Below are 19,745 nucleotides of genomic sequence, written 5' to 3' on the forward strand. Positions count from 1 at the left end.
ATGTCCACCATGGTGGAGCCAGAATGAGAAGCAGAGTCATAAGGGGCCAGCTGGGAGGGTGTCCGCGGAGAGTGGGTTGTCCTCATTTTTAGAGTGCTATTCAGGGTGGGCTTCTGAGTTGGACCAGCGTAAGTTCGCGGTGCAGACTTTGTCCCCGGCATGTCTTCACGTAGGCAGAAAAGCCATACTTGTTATGCTTCGAATGACTGGCCTGAGTGTGAGCTGCTATTAGGACAACTGACCAAAGATGGAGGCCGGAAAGAAGGGAGAGAGCTAAGGTGGGGAGTTTCACTGCCAGACTGAGGCCAGCTTCGTTTCAGATTCTGGGGTAGATCGGAAGAGACAGGGACAGAGGGTCTGGCTGGACCCGGGGGGCCTGGCAGGTACTAAGCTTCTGTATGGCCAAAGGGTCTCAGCCAGATCAGCTACCACTGAGAAAGGCACACAAGCCCACTCAGTCCAGAGGGTCATGAGTTTAAATTCCTAAAGGTACAAATAGATAGGAATTTGTAAAGAAGTTTTGATGGGCGCCCTTGCACTCTGAGAAAGGAAGCGCAGGGTGGGGGGCAACCTCATGGTTTGGTGTGTATACTTCTGGATTATTTGGCTCTTTTACAAGAATGCATTCAGATATTATTTTATAATTAATAAAAGAAACTGTTTGGGAGGAGTTTCGTGATAACATGGAATCTCGGGGACCTTAGAGTCACTTAATCACACACCTTCATGAGAAAACCACACTCCCCAAGTGCAAAACCAGTTCGCTAAGGCCACACAGCCTGCTGGTGGCTGAGATCAGGTCAGAACTTAGATGTCCAGCTGATGGGGCAAGGGGACTGCTGAATCTAGAAGGGACTCCCCATAGGACTGCCATGATTCGTTGTTTATCTGAAATTCAAATTTAACTGGGCTTCCTGTATTTTTGTTTGCTAAATCTGGCAACCCTATACCCCCCAGGGAATGTGATAGACTTTAAAAAGCTCAGGAGGGGGAAGCTCTCTGTTCCTAAAGTTCCATGGAGAGGGCCAAGGCACGCTCCTGAAAATGGGCACAGGCAGAGGGACTTCCAGCTGTTCCTTGAACTTGAAACAAGAATTTTCTCGCTGCAGATCCTGGGAACTCTGATTACACGTTCAGTGATTGGGCGGAGCTTTTGCTGTTCGTCATTATCCATGATGGTTTTTTTGTTTGGTGTTTTTTTTGTTTTGCTTATATTTTACACACTTTTGCAGTGAGTGTGTGTATGTGGATGTGAGAGTGTGTGGATGTGAGAGAGAGAGAGAGAGAGAGAGAGTGTGTGCGTGCGTGCGCGCGCCGAGTGTGCTGTAGCCAAGGCATGGCCCAGCGCCTGTAACCGTCATTCTTCATTTGCAGGAGTTCTCCTTTGCCAACTATTTGGCCTGCTCTGATGTTTCCAAATGCAGTTGTTAGTGAACTTTTGTGTTTGGAACAAGTGCATTGTGTGGGCCGAGCTGGTCCCTGGGAGGGGTCAGTGCCATGAAATCTGCCGGGAGGAGGCAGGTCAATGCCCCTTTGGCAGGAGAGAGAGCGGATTAGGGCGGATTGTGAAAGTATGCATCTTGCTCTGAAAAACTGTGCATCGCATATTTTCCCAGGGCAGTGTGTGAAAATCCAGGCATAATGGACGCATAACTTTTTATGAATGAACCCTTTATGACTCCCCATGGAGTCCACTTGTAGTGTCCTCATCTGCATTTCCTCTTCTTGATATCCTTATTAAACTCCTCCTCCAAAGGCAGGAACCAGATTTCAGTTTAGGAATCTGACACCTTTTCTCTAGTCCATTTTCTCTCCAGCCTGCTAGTCTCCTTGGGAGAAGGGTGTTTGGGGCCCAGCTTTTCACATAGTGATTAAAGGGAAATGTAAGTAGATTGAGAACATTTCACGGCTGCTTAAAGATAGCAGGTTGTTTTTTTCAGTGTCGGGGGTCACTGAGGAGATTGCACCTAAAGAGGGGAGGAAGGTGGCCGCATACAGAACGCATCCAGTAATCTGAAACACTGGCCTGTTAATTGGATTCCCCTCCCTTATTTCTGCTAGAGGAATTACTCTAACAATGCACTTTTGTAGGCAGAACGGTCCTCGGGCATTCTGTCCCACCACAACGCACACAAAGGCTTTTCTTCCGCCTTCCCTGAAGTGGGGAGGGGAGTTCAGAAAGGCCAGGCTGGCCAATCAGTGTCGCGTGGCTCCTCTACTAAGGGCTCTCTGGGCAGGGGCGGCCCCCCAAGTGAGCAGAACCGATGGCATGAATCAAACTGGCCAGCCTGCTATTGCTACAAGTTTGCTTTATGGTTGAGTCTTTGATCGTCATTCCTATGTGTCTGTTTCCAAATTGGGAAATGGGAATAGTGATTATATTCCAGACAGCAGATTTGATGCCTGCTGATCCAAAAAAGGTGCAGTGTTCAGAACTGCACCTCAAAGAGAGGAGTTCCTTTGGATGGTGGTGGCGGTGATGGTGATGATGATGAAGAGCGTGAGACTGATGATTGCCAAGGTTCAGATCCTGCTGCCACTTACGATCCTGAGTGTAACTCAGCTCAGATTCTCCAAAGCTCAGTTTTTTCAGAAATGAGATTACTAATAGCACCTATTTCAGAAGGTAGTAGGGAGGCAAATAGAAAATCCATGTAGAGTGTGTAGGACAGCGTCTGGCATAGTCTGGTTCAATTCCAAAGGGAGCTTTTGTCAGAACCATTACAGTGAAGGTGAGAATCTGGAGACGTCAGTCCAGGGACAATGTAGACGGTTCTAGTTAAGAATTACAAGGTGATCTGGGGAGACGTTGCTTAGACATAATTTGTAATTTATTCTACCAAGTCTAGCTCTGCCAAGGCAGTAAAACACACCTGAGCCGGTAATTCCTGTCTCTTCCGGGGTACGGAGCAGAGGTGGGTGGTCCTGTGGCCCTGGGGTGCGTGGTTTCTTAGGCAGCAAGGTGGTGGAAGTCCCTCTCTCTTTTGAAAACTTCCCCAGCGGCTGTGACAGCTGGGGTTTTAAAAGGAGAAATTTGGACTTGAAACTCGGTTTGGCTAAGAGAGTTCCTTTTGTGAACCGTCATTGCTTCACTGCTGTTCAGTGGCTCCGTCTTCTCACTCGTGAGCAATACTTCCCCAGGCTTACATGCTGTTTTCCAAGAACTAATTGATACTAATTGGCCATGCCCGAGGAACCGTTATTGGAAGTGTATAGACTTCTGATGGAGTTTTCCTTGCCCAATTCTCAACAGCAGTTTTAGCTCATCTCCCTTAATATTAAGCTCCCCAAATCCGAAAGGCTACAGGCAACCAGAATCAGAAGGAAATGGAAGATTAGCAACCTCTACCCCTGTGTCTCCCCAAAGAATGTCGACCACAGTTGGCCACTAGGAAGTGTCTGTAGTGACATTTATTACTCCCCCAGTCTCACCCCCCCGCCCCAGTTCTCAGAAGGGCAGAGCAGCGTTACAGCTTCAAGGGGTCGATCCAGTGGCTAACACAGTGCTGGCCATAAGAGGATACCCACTAAACATCTGTCAAATGGACTTTAAAACATGTTTTGGAGATAAAATTCATGCCCCATAATACATCTCATCATTAGCGCACGTAAGTCAGTGGTTTCAGTGTGCTCACAGAGCTGTACAGCCACCACAGTCTGAGAGCATCTTCATCATCCCCCAGAGAAAGCCCATACCCGTTAACCGTCACTCCCCCTCCCCCCCATGTTAGATGGATTCTTGAGTGACTCACACAGTCAGCGCTTGGTGGAGCCACGGACGCTTTCCCTTCCGAGAGACCCTGGCTGGTCTGTGTTGTGAGCTGATGATGAGTATGACTCAGTCCATCTCCCACCCCACCCCCGTTCTTGCCCTGGCTGCCATCCTTATGTGGCATTGGAAATTATATGGCCAAGGATGACCATGCCCTGGGAAGGCCTGGCCTTCCCCCTTTTCCTCCGTAAAGGGTCCAAATTTCACACAATGTACTCACGTGTCTAAGAAATACACATTTATTTGTATGTTCAATACCACAAGTTCAGTAGCAATTATGAGCCCCTTTCCATCAGGTAGTGGGAACTTAATTACAGTTAATTTGTGGTTTTTCCCGCAGGGTGCCAGTGGGGGGCACACTTTGTGCCAGGGCATGGTGTCTGGCACATTGCCATCCCCACTGGCATTGCTGGGATGTCCTCATCCCCCTCTTGTCTCCAGTCCTCTGTCCACCTAAGTGGCTGCGGTGCGTCCTCCTTGGGTCAGCCCTAGGCCAGTTCAGATTGGTACCAAGTCCACATCTCCCTAGAAGACGTTCTATGGGAGACGTGCTATGGCTCCCCAGGCCCCCTGGGCTATGGGAAAGTCGCTTCCATCCCCTCCTAGGAGTCCTGTTGCTGCCATCGTGTCCCGCTTTCCCTGAAGAACTCTGCATGCCTGTCTCCTGGCCTAATGTCTTACGAAAACACACAGACACTTCTGTTCTGACCCCAGGTGGGACGTGGGGAATCCAGGGTCTTGTTGCCCCTCCAGGCTGTGCCAGGGACTGCCCTGGGGGCACAGCTCTCTGCTTCTTCCAGCTCCTTAAACCTCCTTGGAGTCTCTATCAACCTTCTCCACCCAGGGCACAGGGTCCTTTCAGAGGTTCCATGGTGCCCTCTCCAATCCTCTCTCCCTCTAGGAGAGGATTTGCTCCTCCATCCTAGGAATCTTTCTAAGACTACAAGGCAGGGGAAATGTGCTCTTATTCACTGTGTATTTTCCCAAGTCTTTGGTATCGTGGCCAGACTTGTGGAATTCAAAAGCCAAGAACTGATTTTGTCATCACGTGTCCTCTGGCCACCCTTCCCCGAGACAAGGAAGGCATAAGGCATGCTCCCCAAATAGAAGGGTGTATATGTAATAGAAATACCAGGGAGGACACTCATCGCTCGCTCAGACCACCATCCCACCATGGCCTTGCTGGGACGTCCTCATCCCCCTCAGCACCTCAACAAGACCCACTGGTAGGGGAGGGGGTGCCTGGGCCACACTCAGGGTATCTGATCGATTGGCGTCTGAGACTCTCCTGAAGGAGGCGTACAGGCGTGTGACTGTTTCCATCCCAGCTTTTAATCCTGTATGTGCTACAGGATGAGTTGCCCAGCGAGGACTGCTCACCTTGAACTGCATTTGAAGCAACACTGCTCTCTCTCTGCCTGCACTGAGTCCCTCCGTCCTGTCCGCCAGCAGCCTGACCGTTCTTTTCCGCTCCCCAGGTAGGTTTTGTGGCGACAAAGTCCCGGAGCCGCTCATCTCCACAGACAGCCGCCTCTGGGTGGAATTCCGAAGCAGCAGCAACATCCTGGGCAAGGGCTTCTTCGCGGTGTATGAAGGTTTGTTCATGATGAGAGGAGCCGCTGGCGTGGTTCCTGATGTGCCTCAGTCCTTCACATGCAGCCGGTGTCCCTTCCCACCCTTGCACGTGTGGCAGCTGCCGGAGCCCTGAGGGTGGGGCAGCACCGTCCCCTTCTCCCACCTTATGGAAGCTGAGAGGCTAGCTGGGCTCCCTTCAGGACAGGCGCCATCTACCTGTCACCACCCAGCGGGGATGGTGTTGTGTTGGGGGTTATAGAACACTTTGGAAATGAAAGCAGCCTCTGAATAGCTGTGTGAGCCTGAGCAAAGAATCCAAACCTCTCTGAGTTACATTTGTGAAAAGAGGACTTTGGACAATGTCAAGGAATTTCCAGCTACATTTCTTGGAAGGGCCTCTGAGGCCATCATGGTGGTTGAGTTGAGGGAACCAATAGGTCTGGGCTCTAGGCAGCTGCCACCAGGGCAATTCTGCTTCTGTTTGTTCCACATATTGGGTTTCTCTGGCTAGTTACCCCTGTGCCCGCCCTCCACCCAAAGGAAAACACTAAATAGTTATTAAGGCCCCTTAGGGACTTAAATTGTAATTTTGGAGAGGCCAGAGCTTTGTTTTTATAAAGGAAATAGCATGCGTGTGCGTGTGTACACATCACTCTGTACCAGAGACCTCCACCCTCTGCATCAGAATCACTGGGGGATCTCAAACCCCCGGTGATCACCCAGACACACTTGATCAGAACTTCTTGGGATGTGGCCCTGGCTCCCATAGTTTGAAAAATCTCCCAGGTGATTTTGATGCACAGCAAAGGTAGAGAACCACTGCTCTATACAGTTATTTTCTTTATATGAGAAAAATTCAGAGTTGCAAACACATGAGATTATGCCTTTCCGGAGGCACAGTCTTGGTTGAATGGAAATGAAAATGTTGGCAAGTGGAGCCACCTAGTGGTGTACTTCCTTAGTAAGGGTCTGACCAGGGACCCCCCTTTCCTCCTGGCTCTTTTTCTAAAGCTACCTGTGGGGGAGACATTAACAAAGATGCCGGTCAGATTCAATCCCCAAACTACCCGGATGACTACAGACCTTCCAAGGAATGTGTTTGGAGGATTACGGTTTCGGAGGGATTTCACGTGGGGCTCACCTTCCAAGCTTTTGAGGTAAGTACTGCTGATCTTAGACACTGTGCTCTGTAAAGATACGTTTCCATTTTTTTGGTTGAAAACAGGAACCTAAGAGGCCATTTCAACTCCATGATGCATTTTGCCAGGACATCTGGTTATCAGAGCCTCTGCAGGCTTTGAAATCACATCTGCCTCCTTGCTGAAGGCTGCTGGAGAGGGTGGGGGAATAATTGAAGCAGAAGTCGTCTAGAATGGGATCCCAGGGCGTTTTGTTGAATCTTTCTTCCCTGTTTATCATGACTTAATCTCTTTGCAGCTTGATTCATCCTCGACTTGCACAAGTAGGAGACAGCTTGGAAAAGCCCAGGACACGTTTGGGTCCTTTTGTCTCTTGGTTAGATTTTCAAGAGTGATATTTAGGTTCCTTTCTTAAATTGAAAACCTTAAGGCCAAGCTGCTGTCTTTCACGTTGTCTCCGTTTCTCCGTTTAGATCGAAAGACACGACAGTTGTGCATACGACTACCTGGAAATCCGCGACGGCCCTGCGGAAGAGAGCGCCCTGATTGGCCACTTCTGTGGTTATGAGAAGCCAGAGGATGTAAAGTCCAGCTCCAACAGAATGTGGATGAAGTTTGTGTCTGATGGCTCTATCAATAAAGCAGGCTTTGCAGCCAATTTTTTCAAGGGTATGAATTAGCAGTTGTTTCCATTTTAGTCACAGGATGAAGTATTGCCCCCCTGGCCTAAGAATCACAAAACCCATAGGGAACCTTAGCACCAAACAAGGCTTCCTGCAGTGAGGAGGCAGCCAGCGTTTCAGAGCCGTGCGTAGATTCCCCAGCGGAGTTCACGACTGACTCGGGAACAGGCTCAGCCTTGGCTTCTTTCTTTGTGGCAGAAAGTTGTGCTGCTGCACTTGGAAATTAGGTTTATAAGTTTCCAAGGTCAACTTCATGAACCTTAGTGAAACTGAGCATTGATAACAATACATATTTGTGTAGTCACTATCATTAATTGAACACCTACTGTGTGCTGGAAATGGTGCACATTGGTGACTTACACTATGTCATTTAATTCCCAAAATAAACCTCTGAGTTGGGTTTAGATCATGCTTGATCAGGGTTGAGAAGGGCTGCTCAGGGTCACTCAGTTAAGTGGCAGATCAAGAATCTAAACACAGTCTGACTCCTAAGCTCAAACTCTTTCTAGAACATTGCCTTGCATGCCCTGATATGGGCTAGAGAGGCAGCCCAGGTCTGCAGCTCCAGAAGCATCAGCTCCCAGTCTACAAGCCTACCCTCAAGTGGGCAGAGCTGGGCAGGGGGCGGGGGGAGACTGAGAAAGTGTGGCGCTCACAGGAAACAAACCTCAGTGCCACCTTAGGGACTGACTGCTCTGTAAGATCTTGATAAAATCAGATGCAGAATGGCATGGGACGACCAGCATTCCTGGCCCCAGCAGAGTGAGCTTCCTAAGACTCTTTTTTTTTTTTTAACATCTTTATTGGAGTATAATTGCTTTACAATGGTGTGTTAGTTTCTGCTTTATAACAAAGTGAATCAGTTATACCTATACACATGTTCCCATATCTCTTCCCTCTTGCATCTCCTTCCCTCCCACCCTCCCTATCCCACCCCTCTAGGTGGTCACAAAGCACCGAGCTGATCTCCCTGTGCCATGTGGCTGCTTCCCACTAGCTATCTGTTTTACATTTGGTAGTGTATATATGTCCATGCCACTCTCTCACTTTGTCACAGCTTACCCTTCCCCCTCCCCATATCCTCAAGTCCATTCTCTAGTAGGTCTGTGTCTTTATTCCCGTCTTACCCCTAGGTTCTTCATGACCTTTTTTTTCCCCTTAGATTCCATATATGTGTTAGCATACAGTATTTGTTTTTCTCTTTCTGACTTACTTCACTCTGTATGACAGACTCTAGGTCCATCCTTAGACTCTTTTGAATAGATAGGTTTTCCTTCTCTGCTCTCAGAGCCCTGGAATTCCTCAGACCACATGCTAAGAGGAAATATCGGCTATTCCCCAATGCATTGTGACTGGGCGCCCACCATCACACCAGCAGCCACTGAACGGAGATATCCAATCTGCAACTGGTGGTCCCCAATCAGTGACCCCTTCCTCCCTCCTCTCCCAGGGCTCCTGGCTGTGCTAACCCAGAATTCCTGGTCCCTTCCTTACTCTGTCTCCCCATCTGCCCCCTCTTTATCCCCTTCTCCCAGGTTTTAGGTGAGCAGATGGTGTCAGAAGAACCCACTTCAAGCTGTGTGACCCCGAGCAAGCATCCCTTTGTCCTTACTGAAGCCCCTGCTTTCCTCTCTGTAAAACAGGGAGAAGGAAATCTGCCCATTTTACCCAGCCAGCTGTGAAGCCCCAATGAAATGATGGCTGTGGAGACATTTCATAAGCTGAAAAGTACCACACAAGTGTGTGGGATTTTTTTTTTTTTTTTTCCTGCTTTGAGCCATCTGGGGACAGCAAACCCAAACAGAAACAGAGCAGAATCCTAATGCTCTGAATAATTGGAGACAAAGTTTAATTCTTTCCCAAGCAAAAACAAACAAAAAACCAAAAACCCAAGCCACATCAAGTGTATTTCAAATGCAGTTCACCTAGTGGTTGTGGTGGGAAGAAGGACATGGGAGTCTTAGTAGAGATGCCTTAGTAGAAGTAGAGATGCACAGCCCTGGCCTCACCCTAGCCCAGACTGCACCTGCTGGGTGTCTCTCAGCCTGGGGAGACCCCCGTCTGACTTAGCGGCCGCGCTGGTTGGGTCGCCTACAGCAAGTTATAAAACCTCTCTGAGCCCCTATCTCTCTACCTGTAGAAACAATACTACCAGGTTATCGCAGAGTTATTGTCAGGAGAAAATGAAATAGCATTAAGTGAACACACATGGTGTCATGTTTAGTCCCATTAATTTTTTTTGCTAAGGGAGGAATCTCTGAAGTTATTTTTCTCTCTGGAAAAAATGATGTGACAACTTCTTGCAGTTGCCGTGTGTCACTTTCTTATCGCTGCTGTAACAAATGACCACAAATGTGGTGGCTTACAACAATACAAACTTACCATCTTGCAGTTCTCGAGGTCGGATTCCCTTGCCCTTTCCAGCTTGTAGGGGAGGCGCCTGCACTCCCTGGCTGGTGGTGCTCTTTGGTCTTCAAGCAGCAAGGGCAGCTGAGACCTTCTCGGGCTGCATCCCAGACCTCTGCCTCCATCATCACGTTTCCTTTTCTGACCCTGACTCTCCTCCTCCCGCTTTCAGTTGTAAGGACCCTTATGGTTACAGTGGGCCCACCCAGACGATCCAGGATAATCTTCCATTTCAAGGACCTGAAATCACATCTAATCACATCTGCAAAGTCCTTTTTGCCACGTAAGGGTAAGGTAACATCCCCAGGTTCCAGGACTATGATGTGGACGACTTTGGGAGACCTCATTTTACTTACCACGTCACAAATAATCGTGAGGTTTTTTTCTAATTCTGTTTATCCTAATTCTCCTGTCCTTCTCCTTCCCTGACTTCCACCCCCAGGTCCGTAAATTAGGTGTTGGGGCTTCTTTCCAGTAAGACAACTGGTAACCAGTTGGCACTGGCCCACCCACATCTCATTCCTGGTTCTGCTGACGATCAGCACTGCAATCTTTGAGAGGACCAGCTAAAACTGGAGGTTAGGGTTTCCAGATTGAACAAATTTTTAAAAACCGTTTGCCCAGTTAAATTCAAAGTTCAGATAAAGAATGATCTTTTAGTACATGTGCGTCCCAAATATTGCATACTGTACTAAGAAATAATTGCTCATCTGAAATCCAACTGTAATGGATCCTTCTGCTTTTTTTGTGGCAACCCTACTGGAGATTCCAGTCAGTGCAGTGGAGAGGGGTGTTTCTATCTGTGATGCTAAACCAGTTTGTAAGGGACTGAGTCTAGAACCTTGGCCTGCTCTGAGCAGCCATGATAACTAGCTCCATTTTAGTGGTTAGAAAATGCCATCTTCTCCCTCTTCTACCTTTAACATTTATTCAGCAGTCACCAAACTGTCTCAGGGGCTGTGGGACAGAGGAGAACATGGTGACAAAGGAGACCTGTGAGCCAGTGGGCAGTGATAGTGAAGTGTTGACATCGGAGGAGGGTCTCACTCAGCATGGAGGTGGGGTCAGCACCCAGCCTAGATATTCAAGGACATGTCAGTTGGCAAACAGCTTTTTAGATGCCTGTAAAGGTGTTAATTGAAGCCCATCTACACTAACTTAGTGCACAGGCCCAGCTTGACATCTTTTTTATGTTAAGAAGGACTGTAGAGGGCTTCCCTGGTGGTGCAGTGGTTGAGAGGCCGCCTGCCTATGCAGGGGACACGGGTTCGTGCCCCGGTCCAGGAGGATCCCACATGCCGCGGAGCGGCTGGGCCCGTGAGCCATGGCCGCTGAGCCTGCGCGTCCGGAGCCTGTGCTCCGCGGCGGGAGAGGCCACAGCAGTGAGAGGCCCGGGTACCGCCAAAAAAAAAACAAAAAAACAAAGAAGGACTGTAGAGAGCCACATTTAGAAGAGAAGAACTATACAGCATTGACCTTGACCCTGAATCTTAAAAGAAGAGTCAGGTCTGGTGGAAGCCTCTTTGGGACCTATTAAAGGAGAAAGAAAAGACATCTATCGAGTATGCCAGAGGCTGTACCAGCTACCTCACTTTGTCTTCAGGACAGCCCCTTGCTTGGCATCATTACCCCCATTTTAAAATTGAGGAAACTGAAGTTCTAAGGTGGCCGAGCTAGAAGTAGGCCCTGCATGTGTAGGACTTCAAAGCTCATTCTCTTTCCTCTGCAGAGACCTGAAAGCCACAGGAAAGTTAAGTGAAGGGATTTGAATTTTTGATTTGATTCTGACATCCGTCACCCTTCTGCCATGGGAGTATAAGGAGAAGGGCCCTGGATTCAGCCTCTGCAGTTCGAGGTCTAGCCCTGCCCACACACTTCTTACCAGCTTACTGCTCTCAGGGTCAGTTTTCCTTTCCGAGACTTGATCCTACCTGCTTTGTCCTCCTCCGTATTGACAGTGCCAGACCCACAGGGGGCTCCATCAATACTTACAGGGCAGTGGATGAATGAATAAGGCTCAGATTCTCATTTGTGGAGCGGGCTTCTTGCTCCCTGCTCTGCCTACCTTTCAGGGTTCCCACGCGGGTGAATGAGGCCGGAGACCACAGTGCAGAGCAGCGCCGTCCAACAGAAATAGGAGGCAAGTCACAAATGCAAGCCATGAATGTAACTTTCAACTTGCCAGCAGCCACCTTACAAAAAAACAGCAGAGAAAGAAAGAGGCAAAATTAGGTTTAATACTATATTTAATCCAATATATCAAAAACACTATCATTTTAATATGTAACCAATATACACAATATTAATGAGAGATTTTATGGCTTTTTTTTCCACACTCAGTCTTGGAAATCCAGTGTGTTTTATGCTCACAGCACATCTGAATTTAGAATAGCTGCATTTCAAGTGTTCAGTAGTCACATGGGGTCTAGCACAGGTTAGCCCAGGTCTAGAGCCCCGACACAGCCAGCTCTTTGTCAGCCTTTTTCCAGCAAGGCTGTCAGTAGGATGTCCTGTGAGCACACAGGGGCCAGTGCGTGTGTCAGGACTTCTCCAGTGAAAGAAAGTGGAAGAGTAACTACAAAGGCCACGCAGAAGAGCTGGACCAGCCAAAGAAGCTCTTGCCTTGGTGCCAGTTGGCAGGAGTCTCTGCCCAGGGCCCAGCTGGCACGTGGCTCTGTCCAGGGTGCCAGTTGGCCTCTGCATCCCTCTCCTGGTGCCAGATGGAAGTCCCTCTCAGGGCCTGCTGGCCGGGCAGCAGGCAACGCACCTCACATCTCTGCTTACTTGGGGAGATGGCAAGTGCATTTTCGGGTTGGCAGGGCCATTTTGGCGCCACACTCCCCACATAAATGGGAGGGTTTCCCACCTTGATCCCCGTGCTCCACAGTCCCAGTACTGATGGCCCACCATGGGATCTGTGACGTGGGGGACTGGCTCCCTTCAAGGTACTTCAAAAGCTTAGGGATGTGCCTTGCCTCCCCTTTCCTTAAATCTCTCTGAAACAATGTTTGGGATCCTACCTGAGTCATCTCATTATCTAACCTCAGAATGGTTCCTTCTTCCACTGGTACTACTTGGGGAAGGCCCAAAAAAGCCAGAGTCAGCAAAGCTGGGCCCTGATTCAGCTTCTCCCACCCCCACGCTCTCCCAGATGTTTCTGGGTTGCTTGGCCTTGGCCCCTGTAGCCCAGAGCAAGCATGAGCCTGTGGGCTTGAAGCAGATGATACTTCATTCTAGTGTGGAGGTGATTCAGAGGACACCCAGGCTCCTCCTGAGAGCAGGGCCCCTGGTTCACTTCCATACACCCGAGCTGGAGCAGGGGTGGAAATGGCCAAACATCCCACTGCCCTTTCTGGAGAGAGCTCAGGTGTAAACTATACCTTTTACCCATCTTCCTGGGCCAAACACCCTACCCTTCTAGTCTTTGGAGAAAATATACTCCCTTTGCTTTAGGTGCAAATCCAATCCACCAGCCTCTCTCCCTCCACATGGCTAAGATGGTGCCAGGAGACTTATCAGTGGTCCTCCTTTTCTTGCCTATGAAAATCGTGTGTCCTGCCCATTGCATCTTCTGGCATCAGTCTCCTCTCCCCCAACCACCCAGCTCGGCCCTTTGTTTAACTTGCTCTATGTTGATGGGCACTTTCCATGGTTCCTTTCCGCCCTCCCACCAGTTTCTTGACTCTGCTGTGCTGCCTTCCTGCCCATCTAGTCTTCCTTCATTGGCCCATCCTTGATGCTTTTTCCTTCTTTCTGTTCCTGCCTTGTCTCTCTCTCCCCTCCCCAGGCCTACTCTACTCTTCCCTGATTCAGGGATGCCAGGTAACCATATCCTTTTCACTACTCCCATCATTGTGTCTCTCCATCCACTGGAATTTCAAAAGCAACCCTGCTCTTTCCTAGAGCAATAGCTAATGTGTACTGAGTGTCTATATGCTGGGTACTTCACAGGCATCATTTTCAATCACCACAACCCTAAAAGCAGATATTATTCTCATCTTAAAAGTGGAGGAAGGCTCAGAAAGGTCAAATCATCCAGTTTACTGAAGGAAGATCCCCTGGTGAATCCAACCCAGGTCTGTCTGGCTCACTCGAAAGACTGGACTTTTTCTATTCCTCATTGTTGATTCTCCTCCTTTTATACTTTTTAGCAAATGTCAGAGAAAGTACTTTGCCTACTGTAAAGTAGTAAATAATTGCAGGATTGTTACTACTTTAGCAAACTTAATACTTATACTTGTCTGAAGCTAAGGACAACTTCAACCCCTTGTCTAGAGCATGTCTCCTAAACCCAGTCTCCCCTATTGACCAACTTATTTAAGCTTTTGTTGAGCCCAAGAACACATCACTCTTAGAGTCACCTAAGTTTACTCCTCACTATATGAAATGATGGGATATTTACCTGCACCCAGTGACGAGCCACCAGGTTGATGAGTATTTTGTGCCTCATGGATCAGGGAGATTGGAAGGAAATGTGTTTGAGTTGGAGTTTATTTGAGTTGGAAAAAGGAGATATGGTGGTTGAAAGGTTTGCATTTTCTGCTGGACCATTGGGTTGGAAGTTGCAAGGAGTCAGAGTTTTTAACAATTCAAATTTCAAAGGACAAGAAATACCTTTAAGAACGGTAAGATTCCTGTCTCTAGGTGTTTTCCAGCAGGGTCTGAAAAGCCACCTACCAGAAATGTTACTAAATGGATCCTTGCTGAGGTGGCAGGACTGGGGATCTTTTCAAGTCTTTACCAACTTGAAAATGTCCTCATTTATTTTATGTGTAATGCGAGGTGTCCCGAGATTTCGTGAATTCTGTCCTTGCTCTGTTCTTACCTTCCCTGGCGTTAGGAACCAACACCTCCACCCACTCTCCAACCCTTTCTTCCTCCTAGGCTGGGCTTTTGTTGTTGTTTGAAGATGTCTCTGTGTCTAGTTGTCCTTTCATTAGACTGTGCAGCTGTTAGGCTACCACCTGCATGCTCTTTAGGGATAAATGTACCACAACTTGGCAACAGAAAACAATGATTTTTTTCCTTTTATTTCTGATACTCTTCTTGGAGATGCCCAATGGACTGGGTTTTTCTTTTCTTTAGTGGTGCGTGGGCTGACACATCCGGGGAGATTCTCCAATGAGTCCCACGTTCTGCCTCTGGACGGCGTCTTCCTTGCTGCTGTTTAATTGCCCCAGACACATCATTGGACACTTGTCGGTGCTGAATCCCATGTAACTCCCCCGCTAACTGAGTCTCTCTGTGGCCGCTTCCTGTAGTTTCTCCTGGAGGCATCGGTTCACCTAAGAGACAGCGTTTTCTGTAACCTTGAAGATCACCTCTTCAGATTAGTGATAAAAATGCTAAATCACAGCTTCTGGTTCTGTCCCTGGAGAATACTTATACATCTTCATCTAGGAATGTGTCCCTTTGTCCTTACCCTTTGCTTAATGTCCTGAGACGTTCCGCATTTATGGGGGACCCCCAATTTTACGGCATTGAAATTGATCGTCTTTGGTATGAAAGCTTTGAGATTTTCTAAGATCACAGATACTGCTGACTGAACCCTGCAGAGAATGAAGTTATACCAGGCCTGGTCTCCTCTCAAAGGAGCCCTGCTTCTGGCTAATGAGTTAGCCTTGTGTGTTGTCAAGATCCCACTCGCAGCTGTGGCTGCTGCTGGTTTCTGAGACGTGGACAGGGGACTCCTTGGAGGGTGGTCACCAGGAGTCGCTCTTTTTCTTAGAGGGAATCCCGGGATGTGGAAAGCGACGGGGAACAGACCTGGCAGCTTTGTGATGACTTAACCATGGTCACCTTCCTCCCTAACAGAGGTGGATGAGTGTTCCTGGCCGGATCACGGCGGGTGTGAGCAGCGCTGTGTGAACACTCTGGGCAGCTACAAGTGTGTGTGTGATCCTGGCTATGAGCTGGCCTCTGACAAGAAGGCGTGTGAAGGTTGGTGTTGGACCTGCCAAGCTGGAGTGAGAGGGGATGGGGGACAAGTCTTAGGAGAAGGGGGTCAGGTGAAGATGGGGCAGCTGGTTGGCTGTGAAGTAACAATGGACAGCTGTGGGGATGACCCACCTCCTTCCTGGAGGGAAAAACAACTCGATGAAGCCACAAACGTGAGATGACTTTATCGGACTCCACCCCAGCAACTGTGCAGGTGGAACCATGGTTCATTTTCTTCTGTGACTGTGTGAAATTCATATGATTATTAAGGCAGCGAATAAAAGCAAAGAATAAGTATGAGCACTTTGGTGTGACTCAACGAATAGTGCATTTCATTCCTTCCATTCCTACCTGGCTGGTGGTGTTTTCCTTGTCCACCTGAATGACTGCTTGTTCATGGAAGCCAGGGACATTGCATAGCTTGGTGCAAACGTTTCTAAATCTTGAAATTCTGGGCAGCTACAAGTGTGTGTGTGATCCTTGGTCCAAGTCATGGGAAGTCCCCAGCTATGCCACTGAGTGAGAGGTAAGCACAAACGCATCGTCTTTTTTAAAAAAGCTGTAAAGACTTGTCCTCCACTCCATCCCTCCAAATCCTCAGTTGAAACAGACTAGAAGAAAGGAGGCTGAATTGATCAGTTCAGATGGTCTATTTGTTGTTGTTGTTATTAAAGAGCAGCAGGGCTTGTTGCTGCTTGGGGGCAATTGCAGTCACTTGGAAATAAAACCAGATGAATCTTGCTTTTTCTCCCCCCTCCCCCCGTGCAGTGGCCTGTGGCGGTTTCATTACCAAGCTGAATGGAACCATCACCAGTCCTGGGTGGCCAAAGGAGTATCCTACAAACAAAAACTGTGTCTGGCAAGTGGTGGTCCCCGCTCAGTACCGGATCTCCCTTCAGTTTGAAGTGTTTGAACTGGAAGGCAGTGATGTACGTTTCTGCACTCCAATTGACCGGGGATCGTGTTGGGATGTGGCTCAGGGCTGAAAACTGGCGAGGGGCTCAGCAGGCGGGGAGGTGGCCTCCTAGGGTCGCGGGGTTGCAGCTGGGCGGAATCTGGGGGTGTTTGGTGAGGCAGTTTCAGCGGCACACCCTCTGCAGATGGAGGGCTTTGGCCCTCTCGTCACTGATAAATCCGAGGAGAATCAGGACAAGAGAGGAGGAGGCGGGTCTTGGGGGCGGGGGGTGCGAGGTGGTCAGGACAGGTACATCCCCTGGGGTAGGAATCTGGGGCTTGGCGTCCAGCTGGGAGGAATGGAGGCGGTGAGATGCAGCTGGCGACCAGGGTGGCATAAACACCCCATTCCCTCCCTTGGGCGGTGGTCACGGGATGGTCAAGGCAGCCAGCTGAGGCCCAGGCAGAGCCCTACAGCTGGACAGCTCGTCAGGAGTGCCCCCTGTCTGCACCTTGGGCTGGAGGGATCCCAGTAAGAGTCGAGAGGACCCTCCCACTGGGCCTGACAGAGCTCGACTGCCCACCTGGCAGGGTGCAGCTCTCAGGAAGGCAGCCCTGCCATGCGCCAGGGTCTGCGGCGGGACTTGAGGGAACCGGGTGGCTCCCCATGGCTCCCCCTTGCAGGTGTGTAAGTACGACTTCGTGGAGGTGCGCAGCGGCCTGTCCCCTGACGCCGGGCTGCACGGCAAGTTCTGTGGCTCTGAGACGCCTGAAGTCATCACCTCGCAGAGTAACAACATGCGCGTGGAGTTCAAGTCCGACAACACGGTCTCCAAACGCGGCTTCAGGGCCCACTTCTTCTCAGGTGTGCAGGTTTGGGAGCAAGACCACAGGCTGAGGGCAACACGGCTTTGCGGGCTCCCAGCCTCGGGGCACCCGCCCGCCCCTCTCTGCCCGCTGCCCCGGCCCTCACAGTGTCTCTGCCTCGGTCCTGGTTTTACAGCGTGGTGGCTATGGTATTGCAGGGCTACCAAAACAAGCGACCACAAACCAGGTGGCTCAAAACAACAAAAACTGTTGTCTTTCACAGCTCTGGAGGCCAGAGGTCTGGAACCGAGGTGTGGGCAGGGCTGTACTCTCCCAGAGGGCTTGGGGAGGAGCCTTCCTTGCCTCTTTCTAGCCTGTGGTCCCAGCACTGAAGTGTTGGGTGGTCTTCATCTCTTTATTTTTTACGGGCTCTTTAAGGATTCTTAGTTGTCCTCATAGAATCAGAGGGCAAAACTAAAGAACCAAGTGTTCAGTGACACATTACCCGCAGTGGGCGGAGGGTACAGAGAGGAGGGAGATGTCCCTGACCCTTGAAGTTATCCTGGTGGGAGGGCTGGGGATGGAGGTTGGTCCTCGGTTAACAGGGAAGGAAGCTGGCTTAGGAGAGGGCTGCATACTGTGCCGGCTTGAGCTACAAGATCCATAACGACAACAACAGCTAACATCTGAGTCCATCCATAATGATAAATAAAAACTAACACTGACTCAGGGCTGGACGCTGTTCTAAGTGCTTTCCCTGTACTAATTCGTTTCCTCCTCTCAACAATCCTGTGAGGTAAGGACACCATAAGTGACTCCACTTTACAGGTAAGGCAACTGAGGTACAGAAGTCAAGGGCTCCCCAAGGTCACAACAGCTGGAAGTGGAGGAGCAGGGCTGGCACTGGGCCACCTGGCCCGAGGCTCGCACGCTTACCTGCTCCACAGGCAGGAGGAGGTGTGGGGCCGTGGAGTAACAGCCCAGGCCTCTGGTCACACAGACTTCTTGCTCACTGAGTAACCTTGGGCACGTTAACGTTCTCAGCCTCAGTTTTCCTACCTGTAAAATGGGGGCATAGGCACTTCCCTCCTAAGGTTGTGTGCGAATTAACTTAGATAATACAGAGGGTATAATAGAGTGATCAGTGTCCATCACAGGGTAAATACTCAGTGCACGGTGGTTATTTTTATTATTGTTAATATTATTATTAATACTAGCCTATCCTTTAAGGAGCTCCTTGGTTCGGGTGGGGAGCAGGAGGGGAGAACCTATATATACATTAAAGTGCCTTAGGAGCATGGGGAATTCAACATGTACCAGGGCCAGGTAGTAGCCAAGGAATGCTGCCCCACCCTCGGCCCCGTGGAAGGATAATCAGAGTTGGGACAATCAGGGAGGCTCCCTGGTGGAGACTCCTTTTGAGCTGGGTTCTGGGCTGTGAGGGACGTTCCCAAGTTGGTGGTTCCTCTTAGGAGAGTCCGTTGATCTCCGCAGACAAGGACGAGTGCGCCAAGGACAACGGCGGGTGCCAGCACGAATGTGTCAACACCTTCGGCAGCTACCTGTGCAGGTGCAGGAATGGCTACCGGCTCCATGAGAACCGGCAGGACTGCAAAGAGGGTGAGGCTGGAGCGTGGCCGGGGTGGAGGGCGCAGGGAGGCTCACCTTGGCTGCCCGAGTGTGCGCATGTGTAAGAGTGAGAGCGAGGGGCGCTTCTTCCAGGTCTAGCAAGCCCCGAACTGAGGCTCAGCTTCTGCCTTCCCTCCTCCCGCCTTCCTGCTCAAGAGTGATTTTCGCCAGGGCAGTCACTCCTCCAGGAAGCTTGTAGGGGCCCTTGAGTGCTCTCCTACAGTTATTATTGCAAAGTGGTTAAACGCCAGGCTCCAGAATCAGACCACCTAGGTTTAAATCTTGGCTCTGCTACGTACTAGCTGTGCGACCTTGGGAGACTTAGTTAACCTCTCTGAGCTTCAGTGTCCTCTTCTGTTTCAAACGGACTAAACATACCTCCTTAAAGTTTTTGTGAGGGTTAAATGAGAGCATACTTAGAAAGTATTTCAGACAGGCTGACACATATTAAGCCCTTGAAATGTTGATAGATATCAGCCATCTATGTCATAATCATATTTACCGTTTGCAGGTCTAATAGTAAAATAGAATTTGGGGAAGACTTTGCTCCCTGCTCCATTCACTACTGGGAGTCCAGACGGCTTTTCATGTCCAGTCACTCTGGGAAAGGCCTTCCCATGTTCTTACCCCATCCTGCAAAGGGAGTTTGAGCATCTCGATGAACACACAGGCCTCCAGGCCTTGTCCCCACCACAGAGCCCCGCGTGCACATCAGGATGAGGGAAGATGTGAAGACCTCACACCCCTGTTCTGGGATAAACATTTCAGAACTAGGAGATACTGGCTGGGGTGCCACAGAGACTGGTCAGGGCCTCCCCGGAAGGTTAAAGAATGAGCTTAGACATCTTCAGAAGCCCACCCTCGAGCCCAGCGCTGTGACCTGGACACAGGAGGTCACAGGTT

At 49.7% G+C, this 19,745-nt stretch overlaps 1 protein-coding gene across 1 annotated transcript in view; it reads left to right on the forward strand.

The window, feature by feature from the left end:
* Nucleotides 1-19,745, forward strand: part of TLL2 (tolloid like 2) — a gene marked incomplete at both ends in the record, with an annotated part of 128,531 nt that overhangs the window by 100,027 nt on the left and 8,759 nt on the right. The window contains 7 exons of the mRNA XM_082854393.1: nt 5,251-5,367; nt 6,359-6,504; nt 6,960-7,155; nt 15,390-15,515; nt 16,281-16,441; nt 17,091-17,271; nt 18,708-18,833. Of these exons, the coding sequence (XP_082710519.1) occupies nt 5,251-5,367; nt 6,359-6,504; nt 6,960-7,155; nt 15,390-15,515; nt 16,281-16,441; nt 17,091-17,271; nt 18,708-18,833 (1,053 nt within the window). The remainder of the gene's footprint in view (nt 1-5,250; nt 5,368-6,358; nt 6,505-6,959; nt 7,156-15,389; nt 15,516-16,280; nt 16,442-17,090; nt 17,272-18,707; nt 18,834-19,745) is intronic.

Source organism: Leucopleurus acutus, assembly GCF_964270905.1.
Source record: "Leucopleurus acutus genome assembly, chromosome: 14".
Taxonomy (NCBI): domain Eukaryota; kingdom Metazoa; phylum Chordata; class Mammalia; order Artiodactyla; family Delphinidae; genus Leucopleurus; species Leucopleurus acutus.